This window comes from Oryctolagus cuniculus, chromosome 4, assembly GCF_964237555.1.
Source record: "Oryctolagus cuniculus chromosome 4, mOryCun1.1, whole genome shotgun sequence".
NCBI classification, from domain to species: Eukaryota; Metazoa; Chordata; class Mammalia; order Lagomorpha; family Leporidae; genus Oryctolagus; species Oryctolagus cuniculus.
The window spans coordinates 75,939,031-75,958,363 of NC_091435.1; the positions used below are offsets into that span (position 1 = coordinate 75,939,031).

The window sequence follows — 19,333 nt, forward strand, 5'->3', positions numbered from 1 at the left end:
TCAAATAAACAAATATTATTTTAAAAATTTTATTATAGAAGAGTAAGCCAGGCTGTGGCGTAGTGGGTAAAGCTGCTCACTGCAGTGCTGGTATCACACATGGGTGCCAGTTCGAGTCCCAGCTGCTCCACTTCCAATCCAGCTCTCTGCTATGGCCTGGGAAAGCCGTGGAAGATGGCCCAAGTGCTTGGGCCCCTGACCTGCATGGGAGACCTGGAAGAAGCTCCTGGCACTTCAGTTAGTTTAAGATGATCTCCGTTCAAAGGCAATGTACTGCACTATGGACACCGTTACTAAGAACAGTTCTCCACATTCATCTCTTCTCCCCACTCTCATTGGCAGGCTGGCTCTTGATAAGAAAATACTTCTGCCTCCTAAAGCCATTATTTCCGGAAAACCGAAAGATCAAAAAGAATATGAAACAAAGCATACATTCAAACAGGACAGAGGTTGGATTTAGTGGGTGTCTATTGCTTGTTACTTCCTTCTTTTATATTTTTTTTCTTCTAGTCCAGGTAAAGGCAAAATAGGTCACCAGTCTTAGCAGTTGTCTGACTTTCAAAGGGGAAGTTAAAGTAACTCAAGGAGACAATCTATATGACAAAAAAAAAAAAAAAAAAAAAAAAACCAAAAACATGAAAATCATATTATTACTATACTCAGTATCACTTAAGGATACCATCAAACCAAACTATTGCAAAAAAAAATTTTAATGAAAAAGTCTTAGATGATTGCCTACTTATTTCAAATAATACTAGATTCAACAAATTCTATTCTAACAGCCCAGGTACTGAAACTAGAATAACAGTGTATGACCTTTAAATTGCATTTCAGAAGACATTTTCAAAGGACAGGGGCTACTGTTATAGTAATAGCAGTCATTACCATGTATTAATTTCTTAGTACGTGCTCTACACTGTGCTAGGTGCTAACACATAGAACAGTCTCCTAACACCCCTAAGCCTATGTGTGAAACTAAATAAGGAGAACCAGGGGCTGGCGCTGTGGCACAGAGGGTTAAAGCCGCAGCCTGAGGTGCTGGCATCCCCTTTGAGCGTCGGTTCGAGTCCCAGCTGCTCCTCTTTCAATCCAGCTCTCTGCTATGGCCTGGGAAAGCAGAAGATGGCCCAAGTCCTTGGACCCCTGCACCTGCATGGGAGACCCAGAAGAAGCTCCTGGCTCCTGGCTTTGGATCAGCTCAGCTCTGGCCATTGTGGTCATTTTGGAATGGAAGACCTCTCTCTCTCTCTCTGGCTCTACCTCTCTCTGTAACTGTCTTTCAAATAAATAAAATAATTCTAAAAACAATAAATAAATAAGCAGCACTTATGGGGCCAGTGTTGTGGTGCAGGTTAAGCTATTACTTGTGATGCGTACAGCCCTTATCAGAGTACTAGTTTAAGTATTGGTTACCCTGCTGCTGACCAGCTTCCTGCTAATGGTCCTGGGTAGGCAATGGATGATGGCCTAAGTAATGGGACCTCATCACCCAGAGGGGAGACCAGGATAGAGTTCCTGGCCCTGGCTTTGGCCTGGCCCACATCTGGTTGTCGCTGCCATTTGGGAAATAAACCAACAGAAGATGATCTCTCTCAGTCTCTCCCTTTTTTGTCTCTTTGCCTATCAAATAAATAAACCTTAAAAAAGCAGCAGCAGCTGCTGCAGCAGCACCTATCCTCTGTCTCCTTTAAAAATAAGTAAGTGGCACCAGCGGTGTGGCGTTAACAGGTAAAGCCGCCACCTGCAGTGCCAGCATCCCAAATGGGCGCCAGTTCAAGTCCTGGCTGCTCCACTTCTGATCCAGCTCTCTGCTATGGTCTGGGAAAGCAGCAGAAGATGGCCCAAGTGCTTGGGCCCCGGCCCCGACATGGGAGACCTGGAGGAAGTTCCTGTCTCCTGACTTTAGATCAGTGCAGCTCAGGCTGTTGCGGCCATCTAGGGAGTGAACCAGTAGATGGAAGACCCCCCCCCCCCCGCCTTTCAAATAAATAAATAAATCTTTTTAAAAAATAAATAAGTGGTACTTACATAAAAACGGGCATGGGAGACATCTGAAGGCACTGCCACGTTGTAAGGTCCCATGGCTCTGTATAAACATCTGCTGTGCCGCACCAACACCCCCTGAGGCCATATTGTATTTTCTGACCAACTAAGGGAGAAAGAAATGCAAATGTTAGGATATTGGCAATTACAGACATGACAGTGTCTGGCAAAGCCAGCTAGAGTTCTATGGAAGGGATTTAAAAAGACTTCATCTGTCTGAATTCTGAAAATACAGTAATTCCATCCATGGTCAAACTGGAAGGAGTTAGGATTTGTTACTTAGTTCATTTCTATACAGTACAGAGGTTACAAAATTATACAGTTAACTCTGTCAAAGGACTGAAGAGGTTGAGAATGAGGAGATATAATTGTATAAGTAAGGTATCTATGAGTCAGAAAACAGTGTAAGCAGGTGGACTATCATCTCCAGCCCAAGTAAGCAGTCTACTGGTAGGAATGCCAGAGGGAACAAAGAGAGAACTGATGGCAATAACAGCACTGGGAAAATCAACACCCTGTCAACCTAGGAGGACATTTACTGCAGAAGTATATCCCCAAAGCTAGCAAAATAATTTACCTATCACAAATCCAAATACTTCACAGATAGAAGCTATACAGTAGGACACAGACATACACACGGTACTGACACACTGACTTTTTCAGCTTTCTTGGTTTATTTTTATAGAAGTTTCTCGAGGGAAAGGAAGTTAGGGAAGAAGCAGTTTCATTCTTTCTAGCATCTATGTAATGGAGTTGGGGTGGGGATGGCGATGAGGATCTTTTGGTTAAGCTTTTTTTTTTTTTAATTAAGTTAATTAATCTCTTCCTGATTTTGGAAGGGTTAGTTTCCTAAGATAAGAACTGGGGCAGCAGTTTAGATATGTTAAAAAAAAAAATCTAGCAGCCTGAAGCTTTCCCGTTGACAGAACGCTCCGCCGGCTTGCTCACACTTACCAGCATTAACGTGATGATACACCTCATGGCCATGTGCCATCAGGAGCCTGAAGATGCACAGTACTAGCACTGTGGACTGTATTTTCAATTTTTATTGAAATCTGTCCTTTGCCCACAGTCGGGTGTCTTTTCAGCCTGGCCCAATCTCTTTCAGTTCCTGGGCTTGAAGGCCTGCGCTAATCTGTATCAGACATCAAGGCAGATAATTGAGGGGAGAACCGGGGGGCAGAGGGAAAGGAGGGTCACCTCAATCTGTCCCACTGAATTAGGGAAAAAAATTCTAGGGCATGGAATTGTGAAATGTTCAAATCATAAAAGAAAGGAAGATGCAGATGGTCCTAGTCTGAGAAACGTCTGATGATGGGCTCATAAGTGACAGAACAGAAGGTTCTAAAATCAGCCATTTTGGGTCAGGGGGCCATGCAGAAAATGAATGGCCAGGGGACACAATGAGGAATATTTAAAGAGAACTCACAGAGGCAGCTTTCAGTATATACGAGAGAAGCAGGGAAAGAAACACTGAGGACAGTTTAGGAAGAAAAGAAAAAAACATAAAAAGTACAGGCACAGTAAACAGCTACAACAAATCTGCATGTATTAGAAGGAAGAGAAGCAAACTCCAGCTGTGAAATGAGTAGCCAGCATCTACTCAGCTGTGGCAATTAAAATGAGAAAATGAAGCCTTAAAACTCTAAAAAGAATTAAAAATACATCATGACTGAATTTGGGCAAAGGGTTAAAACTGAAAGAGAATTCTGTGAGTACAGCTTGCGAGACAAATTACACACTCTACAGTAACTGGGCAGCTCAAAGTTAAGGTGCATTTAAGGAGGGGCTGAAGATGGTGGTGGAAATGAGTTAATATACCCCGTGATCAGTTCAGCGTGATGACAAGCATCTATGTAGACAAAAACTATAATGTTCAAAGCCAAAAACAAGAATGACATACAGAGCGAAAAAACATGACCAGCAACATGTAGAAAAAGTGTTCCATGGTCTTACCCTCTGGCCTACTCACATGTGCTGTGGAGCATTGCTGTAGGACCCATGTTTGAGCTTCTGCCACTTGCCCAGGTGAGCAGCTGATTTATGCAGCAAATCACAGTATTTGGATGGCAGCAGCTGTGTGGTAAGCATCACGAAGGCATTGATCCACACCATAATGAGGTGCTCACATGACCAGCGCATGTCGTAGTACTGGGTACTCTGGAAAAGATCATAAGAGAGAAATGATCCACGCACTGGCAAACTGAGGCAGGGATGGGTGCATGGACACATGCCCTGCAGATAAATGCCACACTGGGTCACACATGCACTGGTTGTCCTGCTGTCCGTGCAGGAAGTTCAAGAGCAGAGTCCTCCAAGTTCCTCCAACCTGACTTTCTGGCTGTATGAGTTAGGGCTGGGAGGGAGAGGCAATTATATTTCAAGTGCTTTCTTCCTAGAAGAACTGTTTCTGAAGGACCACTCCGGCTGCAGAAGTGCTTCTAAATGGGTGAAGGAAGGGTGCTAAAATGTCCCAAAAGATTCTGGGCCCAGGTGAAATCCAGACCATTTTTCTTTTCTATTGAAGTAAACTGAAGTTTATTAAATAAAGATTAGAGTCAAGGAAATTCCTGGTGACCACATTAGGATCAAGTACACGGCAGGCTGGATTTTACAGCCACTCTGGTTCTCTGAAGCTACAACATACTGATTCTATTTTAGGTACAGTTTACTCTCCCCAGGAACTAAAAATAACGAGAAAGAAAGAAGGAAAGAACGGAAAAAAAGAGAGGACCACCACGGGGTGCATCACATATACGGAAATACCTATCCGCCAACCAGGAGCGGTATTAGTGCACTTCAGATGCAGCCGAACTCCACCATCCAGGCTGCCAAAGGGGAGACAGAGAAAAGGGGGATTAAACAAGAAATAGCCAGTTTACCCAATTCACACACAAATCCAGGAAGCACATGAAAGCAAGATACCCACTTACCTTCACGAAACACAGGGGAAGAAACGCAACATAGTAGGCACTGAAGAGAGAGTTGAAGAGAACTTCCTTGATTCTGTGATTGAAATCTGCTTTCAGACATTCTACTTCATTGCGAATGAGGTCTGGAGAGAGCGGACAGCTGTGGGTGGGGATGGGCGTGGCATTATTAAATTGTTCTTTTAGGGTCTCCAGCAGTAAGAGGAGGAAGTCTTTGGATTTCGGTAAGCCACCCACACTCGAGGCACTTTCCTCTACCGCCTGGTGCTGAACCACATAGTTATAGTCCGTGAGAAGAAGATGAGCTCTACTATCTTGGTGGAAACAGCAAAGAGGAACATAAACACCAAACCTGTAAAACAACGTGAATATGAACATGAGACCACAGAGTCTTATAACGATGGCACTAAAACAGTCAAAATCTACCAGAGCACACAGTATACATGGGGGGCTTTGCTGGTGGTAAAATTCCCTGCCCTGTTTGGGAAGACTTCTCATTTCTTTCTGGAATCATAGGAAACTACAGAAAAGTCACAATGACAAAATATAAATTACCCAGAAATAATCGTGCTTATAATTGGGCATACATTTCCCCAATGTATACACTTTATATACAGTTTTATGTTTGGCCCCATCTGGTAGAAGCTGTTTTAAATCCCACTGTTAGCTGGGTGATGTGTGCATGCAGAGTATTTCCTTATGTCTGAATATCCTTCTGCACAAACTTTCAAGATACTAGATGATTCTCATATATTGTACCATCATTTACCCATTTCTCTTTTTAGAAATGTAGGCTGTTTATTTTCCCCCACCATACATGAGACAAGGATTTTTCCTAATCACATCTTTATGTACATCTGATAATTTCATATTGCCTGCCTTTACCTTAAACATTCCCTCTACTGAGGGGCTCCGCTGCCTGCTATTATACCATTCACCCCACTGCACAAGTACTCCTAGTTCCTCTTTCCAAGTTATTTTTCTCCACAGATTTGCCCCTCCATATAGTTTACATACTTATTGGGTTTTTGACTTTGGGTTTTTTTTAATTTCTTGATCTATTTTTTCCCTCACTACAATTTAAGCCAACAGTGGGGAATGTCTAGCCCATGGGTCATAAAGGCCTGCAAAATCATTTGGTCTGGCCCTGCCAAGGCAACACAAATGCAGGACTCAAAATTCAATATGCGTATAGCAGGCCAATTTTTAAATTGATAATCTTGTATAGCTCAAAAATTATTATATAAATATCCAAATATCCTTTGGTAGGATAAAGGCTCCCCACACCTGAAGCTCTATAAAGCAGAGATTTCATTTTGCTTAATTCAATGCTGTAACTTGAATACTGGTTGAAACACAGAATACATGGGGCTGGAACTATGGCATAGCAGATAAAACTGCCTCCTGCAGTGCCAGCATACCATATGAACGGCAGTTCAAGTCCTGGCCACTCCATTTCCGATCCAGCTCTCTGCTATGGCCTGGGAAAGCAGTAGATGGCCCAAATGCTTGTGCCCCTGCACCCACATGGGAGACCTGGAATAAGCTACTGGCTCCTGGCTTCGAATTGGCCTAGCTCCAGCTGTTGCAGACATGTGGGGAGTGCACTAGCGGATGGAAGAATGAACAGTGGGTGGAAGATTCATTCTCTCTCTCTCTCTCTCTCTCTCTCTGTGCCTCTGCGTCTGTGTAACTCTGCTTTTCAGGTAAATAAATAAATCTTTAAAAAAACAGGGCCGGCGCCGCGGCTCACTAGGCTAATCCTCCGCCTTGCGGCGCCGGCACACCTGGTTCTAGTCCCGGTCGGGGTGCCGGATTCTGTACCGGTTGCCCCTCTTCCAGGCCAGCTCTCTGCTGTGGCCAGGGAGTGCAGTGGAGGATGGCCCAAGTGCTTGGGCCCTGCACCCCATGGGAGACCAGGAGAACCACCTGGCTCCTGCCATCAGATCAGCGCGGTGCGCCGGCCGCAGCGTGCCAGCCGTGGCGGCCATTGGAGGGTGAACCAACGGCAAAGGAAGACCTTTCTCTCTGTCTCTCTCTCTCACTGTCCACTCTGCCTGTCAAAAAATAAAAAAAAATAAATAAATAAAAAATAAAAAAACATAATATGCACTCAATAAATATTTGATGAATTAATGAAACAATTCTAGAAGTACAATAAATAAATTTCTAGAAGTAGAATTACTTAAAGAACTGAGTATTTCTGAGACTTTTAATAGCTTCTATAGTTACTCCAACCATCCCTTAAAAATTTTTTTTAAATAATTCCCTGAGTTCTCATTAACTAATTTCCAAACTGTAACCTAGGTATTATAAATAAAAGTTATTTCACTGACATAAATTCAGATATGAAGAATGGGAAATAAAAAGATCTTACTTAGCTATGCATTTTATAAAAAATTAAAAACAGACATGTGTTCATAGTTTTCTACAAAGGGAGAAAGGATGAACATGTATTAGTTTAAGAGGATGGTTAGGGCTGGCACTGTGATGTAGGTGATTAAGTCTCTGCCTGCAGTGCAGGCACTGTATACAGGCACTGGTTCAAGTCCTAGCTGCTCCACTTCCAATCCAGCTCTCTGCTAATGTGTGTGGGAAAACAGTGGAATATGCCCAAGTCCTTGGGCCCCTGTACCCATGTGGGAGACCTTGAAGAAGTTGCTGGCTCCTGGCTTCAGCTTGGCCCAACCCTGGCCATTGCAGCCATTTGGGGAGTGAACCAGCAGATGGAAGATCTCTCTCTCTATTTCTGGCTTGCAAATAAATAAATAATCTTAAAAAAAAAAAAAAAGGATAGTTAGCCTAGTTCCAGGATCCACTGTGAATATGTCTTGGGAGTGGATAGAGGGATAGAGGAAGAATCAGACAGAAAATCTCAGCAAGATGTACACAAGATTTGTGAATATTATTGTATACAGTTTTGTTTTTTTAAGACAGAGTTACAGAGAGAGGTAGAGACAGAAAGAAAGTTCTTCTAACCGCTGGTTCACTCCCCAGATGGCTGCAACAGCCGGAGCTGTGCCGATCCAAAGCCAGGAGCCAGGAGCTTATTCCAGATCTCCCACATGGGTACAGGGGTCCAAGGACTTGGGCCATCTTCTACTGCTTTCCCAGGCCATAGCAGAGAGCTGAATCGGAAGAGGAGCAGCCGGGACTAGAACCAGCGCCCATATGGGATGCCGGCACTTCAGGCCAAGACTTTAGCCTACTGCACCACAGCGCTGGCCCCTATTGTATACAGATTTAACCTCAAAAGAAAAAACTGTAAGCAAATGTTGAAATCTAGCTAGTGATACGTAAATGATGAAATATTTCAGGGGAAGGGAATTAAGGTCTAAAATTTAAATTCAAAATACACCAAAAATAACATGAATTGATGGATAAAGATATGGATGAATAGAATATGTACTATTCAATCTAGTAAAATATTAATAGGCAGATTATAGGTAGGGATTACACTGGTATTCATAATAAAACTCTTTCAATCTTGTTGAATGTTATTTAGTTTCTATAATAAAGTATTGATACATATATCCACATATAAAGTACTTCAAAAAGTTCATGGGGAAAAATGGAATTAAAATATGCTTATTTTGGTAAAAAAAAAAAAAAAAAGACATGACGCCCATACATAGTTTATTCATAATATGCATTTTTCATGAACTTTTTAAAAAATTTATTTATTTATTTGCTTGTAAGAGAAACAGAAGAGAGGGAGAGACAGAGACACAGAGAAACCTTACATCTGCTTGTTCACTCTCTCTCTCCAAATGCCTGCAACAGCCAGGTTTGGGCCAAACAAACCAAACAGAAACTCCATTCTATTCTATTCTCCCAGAATGACTAGGGCCATCTTCTGTTGCCTTTCCAGGCATATTAGCAGGGAGCTGCAACAGAAATGCATCAACCAGGACTCACACTGGCATGATATAGGATGCTGGTAACATGAGCAGCTGCTACATCTGCTGTACCACGACACCTACTCCATTTTTCATGAACTTTTGAAGACTTCTTCATATGCATGGTTCTCAAAAATTTTTTGCACAAAAACAAATTCATATTTTAAATTTTATTTTCCGGGGCCAGCACTGCGGTGCAGCAGGTTAACGCCCTGGCCTGAAGCGCCGGCATCTCATATGGTTGCTGGTTCTAGTCTCAGCTGCTCCTCTTTCAATCCAGCTCTCTGCTATAGCCTGGGAAAGCAGTAGAAGATGGCCCAAGTCCTTGGACCCCTGCACCCGCATGGAAGACCTGGAAGAAGCTCCTGGCTCCTCCTGGCTTTGGATTGGCGCAGCTCCAGCTATTGTGGCCAATTGGGGAGTGAACCAGTAGATGGAAGACCTCTCTCTGCCTCTCCTCTCTTTCTCTCTCTGTGTAATTCTGACTTTCAACTAAATAAAGTAAACCTTTTAAAAAATAAATAAATAATTTTTATTTTCCATAAACACTTTGACGGACCTGAGTATGGTATAACTGTTACATCACCCAAAGGTGAAAATAATCTGATCAACCAAATTACAAACCAAGGGTAAGACTGGCTGAATCAGTTCATTCAACTAAAACTGACTACCATTTGCCCCAACATAGGTAGTAACAGAAGCCTCTACTTGATAGAACAAAGCTAATTAAAATGTTTGTCATTGGTAGGTCCCCTGGAACAGTCCTCCTGGCTCATGCTTCTTGTCTCAACTATACCCCAGAATAGAAAACAAACTATATGGTCACCATACCCCACTGATTTTCCAACTCCCTGAATTCTTGATTTATATTTGAAGAATTTCATTTCCTAGTCTTTTACAGTATTGTTTGAATGACTCAGATAATGTCTAAAGATTTACTAAGAAAATGGTAAAACGGAAGTACTCACGGGTAGCCAAGGAAAAGGAGATTGAGGACTGAATGGCTGCGAAAGAGACTGACAAGGGTCCAACAGAGCACCCATCCACACAATGTGAGTAGCACCAAGCGAGCTGATATCAGGACCATGTAGTGAATCATAGATGCTGCACCCACCTTAGTGGCCTAAAAGTTGGAAAGCACCAAAAGGAACATTTTATAAATTCAAATGTTTTATTATTATTTTTTTTTTTTTTACTCAAAAGCAATGTGACTCAAGTAAGGACTTAGCAAGTTTAGTGGAAGTTAAACTGTGCCTAAAAATTTTTTTACAAAACTGTTCCATCCCACCTCTTCTTCCTAATTCTTGAAAATTCAGACTTCTCCAGGCAGCCAGTTATCTCCTCCTTGTAACCCCATGAGTCCCTTCATACAGACTTCCTTTAAGTTCTTACAATATTATCTAATTTGTTAACACTGAGGTTTCTGAAAAAAAGGTCCATGGAACTGTCATCAGTGAGAGACAGAAAAAGAGAGAGAGCATCTGCTAGCTTACTCCCCAAATGCTTGCAACAGCTGTTGCTGGACCAAGCTGAAGCCATGAGGCTGGAACTCAATTCAAGTCTCTTACATGGATGGCAGGGACCCAAGTACTTGAGCCATTACCTGCTGCCTCCTAGGGTGCACATTAGCAGGAAGATAGACTCAGAAACAGAGCAGGAACTTGATCCCAGGCATTCCAATGCAGGACATGAGTTTCCCAAATGGCATCTCAACTGCTGTGCCAAATGCCTGCCTCCAAGAAGCAGGTGATCTTTACATACAAAAGTGGAGAGCTACCAGCTTATCTGTCTTACTTCCCATTATACTGAAAGGGCCTCAACAGCACCAACAGTATTTGCTTTTCTTTGAACCCTCACCCAAAATCTGCTGAATGTTTAATAAATCACTGAATTTCCAAAAGATAATCAGATCTTCTTTATCAGATTCCTATATAAACAAGTTTTTTTAACTTTTAGAAAGATATAATGCAAAATCACTTCCAAGTCTTACATCACAGCTGTTCAAATATTATTCTTTGATCCCAAATCTTAAAACTGACTATTCTAAGAAAATGCACTTGTCAAAACATGAAGCTTTGTAATACCATTTTCTTTCAAAATGAAATAGGAAAGAGAATGAACAAAAAGGCAGGAGAAAATGGTAGATCTCTCTAACCTCTAAAAAGCTGCAGAGTCAGAAATGACAAGGGAGAACAAATCATCTGGAGCTTTTCTGATCCCTCCTATGTAACTGCTTCTGTTTACAGATCACACCATAATCATGTACTACATAATGACATGTCAGGCAACAATGGATCACATTTATGACAGTGGGGCCATTAAGGCTGTAATGGAGCTTAAAATTTTCTATCACTTAGTTATGTCACAGTTGTCCTAACATCACAGCTCAATGTATTACATGCTTATAATGATACTGGTGTAAGTAAAACTATTGCACTGCCAGTCGTCTAAAAGAATAATACTTACAATTATGTACTATACATTGTATTTATTGATAATAAATGTCTATTACTGGCTTATATATCTACCGTACTATATTTTTTGTCATTATTTTATAGTGTACACTTTCTGCTTACTAAAAAAAAAAGTTTAGGGGCTGGTGTTGCGGTGTAGCAGGTTAAGCCTCCACCTGTGACGCCAGCATCCCATACGAGTGCCAGTTTGAAACCTGGCTGCTCCACTTCCAATTCAGCTTCCTGTTACTGTCCCTGGGAAAGCAGCGGAAGATGGCCCAAGTGCCACATGAGAGACCCAGAAGAAGTTCCAGGGTCCTAGCTTCTGCCTGGCCTAGCCTCAGCCATTGCAGCCATTTGCGGAATGAACTAGTGGATGTAAGATTTCACTGTCTCTGTAACTCTGCCTTTCAAATAAATAAACCTTTCTTAAAAAGTTTACCATAAATCTGTAGGCCTGGTTAAGCCTTATACATCTCACATTTATCACATCTTTTGACTACATCAGAGACTGTGTCAAGTGATTGGCTTATACCCAGGTTTGTGTAAGCATACCACATGATGTTTGCACAAACTGCCTGACGATTCACTTCTCAAAATGTATTCCTACTGTTAACTGACCCATAACTATATGTATATAGTGTGTGTGTGTGTGTATATATATATGTATGTTTTCTTAGAAATTTGAAGAGGGTGCGCATTGTGACACGATAGGTTAAGCCATCACTTGAAATACCCACATGCCATATTGGAGTGCCTGGATTCTAATCCCACCTGAGCTTCCAATCCAGCTTCCTGTTAACATGCACACTGGGAGGCAGCAGATGATGACTCAAGTACTTGGGTCCCTGACACCTCCATGGGAAACCCAGATGGAGTTCTGGACTCCTGGTTTCAGCCTGGCCAAGCCCTAGACATTGATGATATTTGGGGAATGTACCAGGAGATGGAAGATCTCACCTTCTCACTTACTTTCTGTCTTTCAAACAGATAAAGTTGAAAAAAATTAAATTAAGAAAGACCATAATGAACTGCTTATGTCTCAAACTGTAGGTAAGGCTCAATTTGTTCTCAGCTATAGCAGAGTAAATAGTTCCATATTACTCCTGATGCATGCCTCATGCCAATGTACCTCATATTCAAAACCAAGGAAAGTTTTTTAAACCACTAGAGTTACTCTGTTACCTCCATTCTCAGAAGTTCAGGGTTAAACATAAAAAAGATTGTTTTACTCAATGTCACCAGAACAGCAGACTTTGAAAGTGTTCATTATCCTAACTCCAGAGCCGAAGCTCTTAACCTGTTTGTATGTGACAGTCCCTAAACCAGATCCTGCGGACAAAGTGGTAACCAAGACAAACAGAACCCTTCTTTAAGAAGCTATCCAGCCCAGAAAAAGAATTATTAATTTTAATTTTAGACAACTATGTTCACAATTATGATGAACGTTACAGGGAAAGTGTAGGCTGTTATGGAAAACAAGTAACAGGAGACCCTAACCTAGGAGAAGCTTCCTTTGAGAAGTGATATTTAAGTTGAGACATAAAGGATAAGCACCAGTTAGCCAGGGGAGGAACATAACAATAATAACACTGTTAAGTGAAAATGCTATAAAATAGTATATGGATAATGTTCTTGAATATATGGCTATAAAATTTTTATGTCCACATGAAGATTAGAAGGAAATATACCAAAATGGCTCTATAATTCTTAAATTTTCTGCTTTATAGTGTTTTCCAATAAAACGTACTACTTTCTATTTGAAAAAACAATTTTTAAAAGAGTTGCAGGCCAGCGCTGTGGCTCACTTGGTTAATTCTCCGCCTGCGGTGCCGGCATCCCACATGGGTGCCAGGTTCTAGTCCCAGTTGCTTGTCTTCAAATCCAGCTCTCTGCTGTGGCCTGGGAAGGCAGCGGAGGATGGCCCAAGTGCTTGGGCCCCTGCACTCGCATGGGAGACCAAGAGGAAGCACCTGGCTCCTGGCTTCGGATCGGTGTAGTTCCGGCCGTGGTGGCCATTTGGGGGGTGAACTAACCAAAGGAAGACCTTTCTCTCTGTCTCTCTCTCTTAGAGTTGCTTCAGGTTGATGAAAAAATGGCTGAAATTTACTTTTGGTCTGGTGGAGCAAATACAGAAGCAGAGTTGGCTGGGAGGTGAATAAAAAGCCTATCTGGGGCCTGGAGCTGTGGTGTAGCGGGTAAAGCCGCCATCTGCAGTGCCAGTGTCCCATATGGGCATCAGTTCAAGTCTCAGCTGCTCCACTTCTGAACCAGCTCTTTGCTGTGGTCTGGGAAAGCAGTGGAAGATGGCCCATGTCCTTGGGCCCCTGAGCCCATGTAGGAGATCCGGAGGAAACTCCTGGCTCCGGATTGGCCCATCTCTGGGGAATAGACCAGGGCATGAAAGACCTCTCTCTCTTTGCCTTTGCTTTTGCCTTTCTGTAACTCTATCTTTCAAATAACTGAATGAATCTTTAAAAAAAAAAAAAAAAAAAAAAGTCTATCTGGGTAGAGAGGTAATTCTCTCTAAATGGTATTTAGCTTTCTGAATTACCTGGTCTTTCTCAGGATAAGGGTCCATTCTGTCCCATAAGCAAAAAAAGGTCAACATATTTTAATAGGAGGGAAAGATGATTTATGACTTAGATTATTTTAGGAAGAGAATAATTATACAGTTCTTATTTTAAATTTTTGAACAAATATATTTATATTACTCAAAATAAAACATGTAACAATGTTTGTAGTGAAAGCTTCTCTCCCATTGGTTCTGGATCCCCTACCAGCAAAGCAGCTGACTATTAGTCTGTACATCAATCTAGACACAATTTATTCATATATAAGCCAATATATTTTGTTCCTTCCATCTGCCTTAAAAACTGACTTGCACTTTGTTTTTCTTACTGAACATCTTAGAGGTCAATACATAAACACTTCTTCAACTTTTTAACATTTATTCTTTTAATTTATTTTCATCTACTTGAAAGGTAGAAGGGAATAGAGAGAGATCTTGCATCCACTTGTTCACTCCCAGAATGCCTCCAACAACTAGCACTGGGCCAAGGCCAAAACCAGGAACCCATAACTCTTATCATCAGGGTATCCCACATGAGTTACAATGGCCAAGCACATGAGCCACTACACACTGCCTCCCAGGATGCATTAGCAGGAAGCTGGATAGGAAGCAGAGGAGCCAAATCTCAAACAAGCACTCTGATACGGAATGTGAACATCCCAAGCAGTGCCTTTACTCTGAGCCACAGTGTCACTGTTTTCATCTTTTTAATGGCTGTATGCTATTTCATTATATAGTTATACTATAATTATTTAAACATCCCTTTACTGATGCACATTAAGGGACTGATTAAAAATCCACTGAGGTTTAGCTTAAGTATTCTGTTTCCAGTAAGCTTTGCAAACTTATTTACAAAACAACTAATATATTCTCTAACTAAGGCTGTGTGCCAAAGCTGCTAAGCTATTTTTAGGCCAGCAGTGAAAGAAACAAGCATTCCAAGTTACAGCCTTTACACACTCACTGGACATATTTATGTGATATGCACAAGTACTATTCCTAAGCAACTGAAGGGATGAAACAAAATCACCCATTGCCTGTTTCTGCAGATGTAAACTAAAAGTGCCACTGAGTTCCTCTATACAAAGAACATGTTTTCAATATATGCAAAATTAAGTATTTATTTTCATCACCTCAATAGGGAACCTGGAGAAAAGGTTACAGCCTTTCCCACTTGAAGAAATAGACAATCCTATCACCAATGTTTTCCAGTTAACTTCAAATGGCTTTCAGATCATAACTTAGTCTCCGATTACATTGTGTTCATAGAAAAAGGTTCATGAAAATTAGAGTTTACACATACAAAGACTGTCCATGTACATTTTGAAAGAAAAAAATTGACTCTCATTACCTATGTTTATAACTAACCACATAAATAATAAAATAGACATTCCAAGATTAAAATTATTAGTCATTTGAGCTAAACTAAAATTTTTTGGTTTTGTCGTCATTCACATGGCAGAAAACAACATAATATTAAGAAAAAACATTTCCCTCCCTCACTAGTGATTACAAATACATGAAAATTATGAGGCCAGCATTGTGGCATAGTAGGTTAAGCCTCCACCGGCGGCACCAGCATCCCATATGAGCACTGGTTTGAGTCCTGGCTGCTCCACTTCTGATCCTGCTCTGTGTTATGGCCTGAGAAAGCAGTGGAAGATGGGTGCTTGGATCTCTGCACCCATGTGTGGGAGACCCAGAAGTTCCTGCCTCCTGGCTTTGGATGGGCCCAGCTCTGGCCATTAATAGCCATTTGGGGAGTGAACCAGCAGTTGGAAGACCCCTCTCTTTCTCTGTAACTCTGGCTCTCAAATAAATAAATACATCCTTAAAAAAAAAAAAAAAAAAAAAGAAAGAAAGAAAATCATGCGAACTCTGTCAAAAGATTTTATTTTAAAAAGATCATTTTCATGTTCTAATTCTTTCCACCTCTACCAATTAGATTTTAATCTTTAGAATAATCGGTAACTTTTGACATTTTATTTTAAAAACTCTAAGTTTCAATATACCCACACAAATGTCTCTTGTCAGCAAACTCCACAAATGGTATATCACTAATTTGGAGTGAATGTTACCTGAAACTTACTGTTTTAGATGCAACTATAGGCATATAGATAATTCTTCATATTAATAGTTACCTAAAATTTATCCTATTTGCACCTGCACTATTAAAAAGATCGTACTGAAAAACTCAGAAGTCAAAAGGAATATCATATTCAACAAATTAATTCCCAAGGGTTCTGACGCTTTAAATATATTGCAGGAAATTTTTTTAAAAGTATAACTGTAACTCATGTTGGAGTAGAGAAATTTATACTTGTATTCAAATTCTACTTGGACATTTCATGTTTTCGGTCTCAATCCATTCTAGTAACTCTAGCTACATGTGATAAAATACAGTGAATGAGGTATTACCTCTGAGATAAGGGCCCATACAAGCCTCCTTGCAAGCATCACTGTGATGAATGCAGCCAGGTGATAATCAATGAGATGGAAGTTCTATAAGAGAAACAACTGCATTAGAAAGAAATATGATGTTGTATTCAGCTGGAACTACAGAAGTTTGCCCCTTCAAAAGATCTTCCTTAGATCACCTTACCCTTACAGATGATGGGAATTTGAGAGATCTTGAGAGACTACCTACCTTCTACTTCTCCTTTCATGACAAATTGCTTTCACTTTCCAAACACGATTTAAAACTATCTGGAATGTATTCCTCTCCTTTACGGAAAGTTTACTGTATTAAAAGGAAAAGATTATAGCTTTGAGTTAATAAGTAATAACCTAGGGAATTAGGGCAAGAATAATTCATCTAAAATGCCACATTTACAATGTGTCAAATTTAATGGATCAGTTGGGATTCTCAGTTTTTAGGTTACTGTTTTGGTTCCTTTATTCAGCTTATTAACTGGATATCTACTAAACTCTCTACTAGTTGGTACCTTAATTATACTCATTAAATTTTTCTAACTTGGTTTAGAAGTATGTCCTATATTTGATTTCTTTTGTAAAGTAATAATAGCATTGCCTAGATGTTGCCAGTTATATATAACTGTGATAATAAGTAGGCAATGAAAATAAATTAGCTAACAAGAAAAACATTTCAAATAGTTGGATCTCCTTGTAAGTAATAAAAGCAATAAATAATGAAAGGAGGTGCAGAGCCAATTTAAATCAATGGCTAGGGAGGATATTTCGGAGGGGGTGATTTTTGAGCTGAAAGATGAATGACAAAAAGGCACCTAGCATGACAAGCTTTGGGAGCAGTGGGCCCCAAGCAGAGGAAATGGCAATCAAAAAGGCTCTAAGATAAGAAAATATATGCCTGGTATGTCTAAAATGCAGCAGAAAGGGCCAACAAAAAGAGTTGAACACTGCTTAGCCTGCTGGCATCCCACACAGGATTTCCAATTGGAACATGGCTTCTCTGTTTCCAATCCAGCTTTGTGTTAATGCACCTGGGAAGAAGGCAGGTGATAGTCCAAAATGTGTGGGCCCTTTTGAAGATCTTTTGAGGCTGGCGCCGCGGCTCACTAGGCTAATCCTCCACCTTGCGGCACCGGCACACCTGGTTCTAGTCCCGGTCAGGGCGCCGGATTCTGTCCCGGTTGCCCCTCTTCCAGGCCAGCTCTCTGCTATGGCCCGGGAGTGCAGTGGAGGATGGCCCAAGTCCTTGGGCCCTGCACCCCATGGGAGACCAGGAGAAGCACCTAGCTCCTGGCTTCGGATCAGCGCGATGCACCGGCTATAGCGCGCCAGCCACGGCGGCCATTGGAGGGTGAACCAACAGCAAAAGGAAGACCTTTCTCTCTGTCTCTCTCTCACTGTCCACTCTGCCTGTCAAAAAAAAAAAAGATCTTTTGAAGGGTCACACATGTGAGAGACCAAGGTTGAGTTCCTGGTTCTGGTTTTATCCTGGCCCAGACCTTGCTGTTGTGGTCATTTGGGGAATAAACCAGCAGATGGAAGTTACCTCCCTCTCTGTCTCTTCTTTCTGTCACACCACCTCTCAAATAAATAAAGATTCATTTAAAATTTTTAAAATTTAAAAGCAACAAAAGGGCAGGTATATGATGATAAGCATCCCATTTCAGAATTCTGGATCAAGTCCCACTCCAGTTCTGATCCAGCTTCCTTCTAATGTGCCTGGGAGTTAACATGGAACAGCCCAAGTTAGGCCCCTGAGACTCACATAGGAGACCTGGATGAAGACCCAGCCCCAGCCATTGTGGCCATTTGGGGAGTGAACCAACAGATGGAAGATATCTTTTTCTCTCTCTGTAACTATTTCAAATAAATAAAACAAATCCTCAAAAAAAGAATTTTTAAAGACATGAGATGCTATGTATCCCAAAAAGGATTGCTTGTTGTTGCAGGCATTTGGGGAGTAAATTAGCAGTTAGAAGATTTCACTCTCTGTCACCCTGTCTTACAAATAAATCTTAAAAAAAAAAAAAAAAAGGTAACAAGAATACTGGCATGAGGTGATGAGGTGATGAGTGATAAATGAATTTATTGATTTTTTTTTTCCCTACTGGGAAATCACAGGAGCATTTTAGGCAAAGAGTGTCACAGTTCTGCTTGTATGTTTAAAAGATCGCTCTCGCTGCTGCACATACTGTAGTGGGGCAAGATCAGTTAAGAAGCTATTGCTTTTAATTCAGGTGAGTAATGATGATGGATTGAAAAGGTCAGTAGCAATGGAGATGAATGAAGTGGCAAATTTCAAAAAAATATTATTAGAGATGCAGTAGCCAGACTGCCAAGAGAATGGCTTATCACTCTGCAGATCATTTCCTCTTCTCTACATATTTTCAATTCTAACAATATTTATCTCCCTTAGTTTTGATATTCTTCCTTGCTTATCCCACTCTTCCAAAATACTGCATGTAGATTAACTGGAGACTCTGGATCTTATTAATAATGCATCAGCAGTCCACTTAGGACATTTTTTAAATAAAAAAATTTTGTGTCTAATCTATCTTCTTATTAAGAAAATTTCATGATATTCTAAATCAACTGAAAACAGTTCATCTGCTTATAACTATCTTTTTATAAACCAGAATATTTAATGACCCAGAACCCTCCACTCCTAGTTTTTACGCTTCTCAGAGTTAAGATTCATTTGGCTCTTTATCTGACAGCCAGAATGATGCTTCACACATTTAGGTGCTCACATTTTTTTTGTGACAATCATTCAGATCTGGAAATGGAAAAAAAAGCCTTAATATGACAAATTCCTGGGTTAGATTTTCACAACAGAAGATAAGGAAAAGACCACCTATCTGGGTCCTGGGGCCCATCTGGACAGTCCCAGTCAAGGAATTATCTTGCATGCTTCAATACTCTCAGGGATGGGAAGTAGCTATGTCTCTGGCAGTCCATTCCTGAACAGTTCACTCAGTCCCCTTTCAGATCCAGAAGCTAAAATCT

General features: G+C 40.9%; 1 protein-coding gene across 7 annotated transcripts in view; it reads right to left on the bottom strand.

Annotated features, from left to right (window-relative positions):
* TMEM39A (transmembrane protein 39A) overlaps positions 1–19,333 on the bottom strand; it is a 31,003-nt gene that overhangs the window by 2,128 nt on the left and 9,542 nt on the right. For 3 of the 7 annotated variants that reach the window (XM_051819006.2, XM_008266885.4, XM_070072175.1), the window contains 4 exons: positions 9,841–9,995; positions 4,977–5,325; positions 4,016–4,203; positions 2,029–2,149 (listed from right to left, as the gene is read on the bottom strand). In XM_051819006.2, the coding sequence (XP_051674966.1) occupies positions 2,029–2,149; positions 4,016–4,203; positions 4,977–5,325; positions 9,841–9,995 (813 nt within the window). Of the gene's footprint in view, positions 1–432; positions 594–2,028; positions 2,150–4,015; positions 4,204–4,976; positions 5,326–9,840; positions 9,996–16,315; positions 16,400–19,333 lie in introns of all 7 variants that reach the window. The other 4 variants (XR_007908868.2, XR_011387902.1, XM_008266884.4 and 1 more) reach the window with 2 other exon arrangements.